This window comes from Nematolebias whitei, chromosome 17, assembly GCF_014905685.2.
Source record: "Nematolebias whitei isolate Nwh7 chromosome 17, NemWhi1, whole genome shotgun sequence".
Lineage (NCBI taxonomy): Eukaryota > Metazoa > Chordata > Actinopteri > Cyprinodontiformes > Rivulidae > Nematolebias > Nematolebias whitei.
Window position 1 is genome coordinate 41898648 of NC_056514.1, and position 2645 is coordinate 41901292.

At 45.7% G+C, this 2645-nt stretch overlaps 2 protein-coding genes across 2 annotated transcripts in view; one reads left to right on the forward strand and one right to left on the reverse strand.

The window, feature by feature from the left end:
• LOC119423883 (actin, alpha skeletal muscle) lies at positions 1 to 254 on the forward strand (the record flags this gene model as incomplete). Its single annotated transcript, XM_037691307.1, is given in 1 exon segment — positions 1 to 254. A coding segment is annotated over 1 exon segment (123 nt), but the record flags the coding sequence as incomplete, so codon positions are not given.
• Positions 255 to 1584: 1330 nt separating this feature from the next.
• The window catches only part of stambpl1 (STAM binding protein-like 1), a 20288-nt gene continuing 19227 nt past the window's right edge, over positions 1585 to 2645 (reverse strand). The window contains exons 10-12 of the mRNA XM_037690985.1: positions 2098 to 2210; positions 1906 to 2005; positions 1585 to 1641 (exon numbers count right to left, since the gene is read on the reverse strand). Coding sequence (XP_037546913.1) covers positions 1585 to 1641; positions 1906 to 2005; positions 2098 to 2210 — 270 coding nt within the window. The remainder of the gene's footprint in view (positions 1642 to 1905; positions 2006 to 2097; positions 2211 to 2645) is intronic.

Sequence of the window (2645 nt, forward strand, 5' to 3'; positions counted from 1 at the left end):
AAGTACTCAGTGTGGATCGGTGGCTCCATCTTGGCCTCCCTCTCTACCTTCCAACAGATGTGGATCAGTAAGCAGGAGTATGATGAGGCTGGACCTTCTATTGTTCATCGCAAGTGTTTCTAAAGGACCCGCCTCAGTCTTTGTGCTCTGCAACCCTCTAAAGTGCTTTACAACACAATCTCTCCCTCTTTTCCCATCCACATTCACATTTGTACTGCACTCAACTACATCTCTACAAACCTGAAAGAATTGCTCTATAGAGTCTAATCAGTGCTTTAGAACACATTCAACAATGGGGGGGGGGGGGGGGGGGACGGGGGGCAATGGGGAGTGCAGGGACATGTGACTGCATGTAGCTGGAATCGAACATCTGACTCCCTTGTTGGAGGACAACTGCTCTAACCACTGAGCCAAGTCGTCCCCAAATTCCTGGTCAGTTAATATACCACAGGTCAGCCAACAGACCCCAAGTCATCTTACAGACCCCAGGTCAACTAATAACCCACAGGTCGGCTAACAAACCTCAGGTCTTTTAACAGACCCCAGGTCAGCTAAAGGACTTCAGGTCAGCTAACAGACACCAAACTCCAGAAAAGGGAAATGTCCTATTTTTTTCTAAAATAAACAGTTAAATGTTCAGGACACCCTCTCCCCCACCCTCTGCTCACTTGCTTGTCCACTTTCTGTCACCCTCTCCTCCATGGTGGTTCAATCTCATGTTAAAAACATGTTTACTTTTTAACAAATAAGCTTGATATTTCCTACTGGGGCATGTCTTCCATCTTTGGGGAGAAGAGCACATGCACACTGAATTACAATGATGTCACAGCATTAAGATGATGTCACAGCCTGTATGAAGGGTAAACTTTGGACAAGTGAACAGTGGGCAAGGCCTCAGAGATGGTTTAACAGGTGTGTGATGTAAACTACAAGAATGGGTAAGTCAAATGGCCCAGAAAAATAATAAAGAGCTCCGATTCAACTCCACTGCTTGTTGTTTTATTCCTCATGTAATAACTGGTCATATTTGTTGTCATAGTAACCAGTTTGTTGGTAAAATTGTTCATCAGACGTACCCTCATGTTCCACCTTTGTGTTCTAACGTGTGATGATGACATTATAGGTTCATTATTGTGGACTCTGTGCCGGTCCACTGTGGTGAAGAGGGAGCTGAGCTGTAGGTCAAAGCTCTCTGTTTACTGATCGGTCTACGTTCCAACCCTCACCTGTCGGTAGAGACTGAAGGAAGCGAGGCTTTACGTGGGACACATCTTTATTTCAAGCATCAGCATCAAATATCATGTGGACAGGAAGGAGCTCAGAAACAAACACTGACTGACACCAACATTCATGTGTTCATCAGAATCTGACTGACACCAACATTCATGTGTTCATCAGAATCTGACTGACACCAACATTCATGTGTTCATCAGAAGGCACACGGTCACTTCAATGTCTGATTTTTTTCATGTTCTGTAAAAACATTGCAGGAGTCAAACACACACACACACACACACACACACACACACACACACAGAGGAATAAAAGCCTGGCAGTACAGAGGTGAGCAGCGCCACCTGTCTGTCACCTGAGGTCCAGCAGGTGGAGCTTCATGGCTCTGAACACCACGTGTTTACACACCTGAGGAGAAGGAAGGAGGCGGGGTTACACCAAGGTACAGATGAGTCTACCAGCTTGACTACTCATTACAACATTATAAAGAAAAAAAAATGGTTAGATTAGAGAAAATGTTAGTTTTTATGTTCTTCTGCATCTTTGGAATAAATAAACTTTATATTTGGACTGTCAGTTGGAAACTTAAATCGTACGACAGGTTGTAAAACTAAAACTATAAAATCAGTTAAATTATCCAAACCGGAGCAAAGCGTTAGCCGGCATACTCACGGTGAAGAGAGGCGGCTCCTTGGAGTGAGGATGGAAACCTTTGTGTCTGCAGCCTGAAACCTCAGACACCCCAGGACCTGTCAGCCGGAACACGCCCAACCTGCCACACAGTCAGTAGACGTTAGGAGGGTGCCCAGCTGCAAAGCCTCAAGGAAAACTAGTGTGCATGCAAACATGTATGTGTGTACACACTCGTTGTGTTTAGGAGCACACACGATGGCGATGGCCTCCGGCAGCATCAGCTGATATGAACAGTGAGTGTGGAGGTCCACGCTGGACAGGAAAGCAGTCTGCGTGGGATGAGTCTGAACACAAAGGTCAAAGGTCAAACAACAACACAAGAGAGGTCAAAGGTCAAAACTCTCAAACAGCTGGGCTCAATCTGATTTGTTACTGACACAGAACCAACTGTCCCCCAACCTGAGTCTGACAATGAACTGGACCCCGATGTTTCCTGAACTGGACCTGACTGGCCCTTGACAATCCTCTAATGTGACATTTAAAAAAATCTCAGTCTTGGTTTGACCTGGCAACAGAGTGAGACCTCTGTCCCTCTCTTCCTGTTGCTGATGCTGGGATCTGTCACAGTTGCCATGGTAATATCAGCTCATGCAAATGAAGGGGAAGAGAAGAACAACAGAGGTCATTTTGCTGTCCCAGAGTAGTGGGCAAATGCTGGGTGAGGAGACGTACGGAGATGTTAGGAGACATAACGAGACGTTAGGAGATGTTAGGAGATG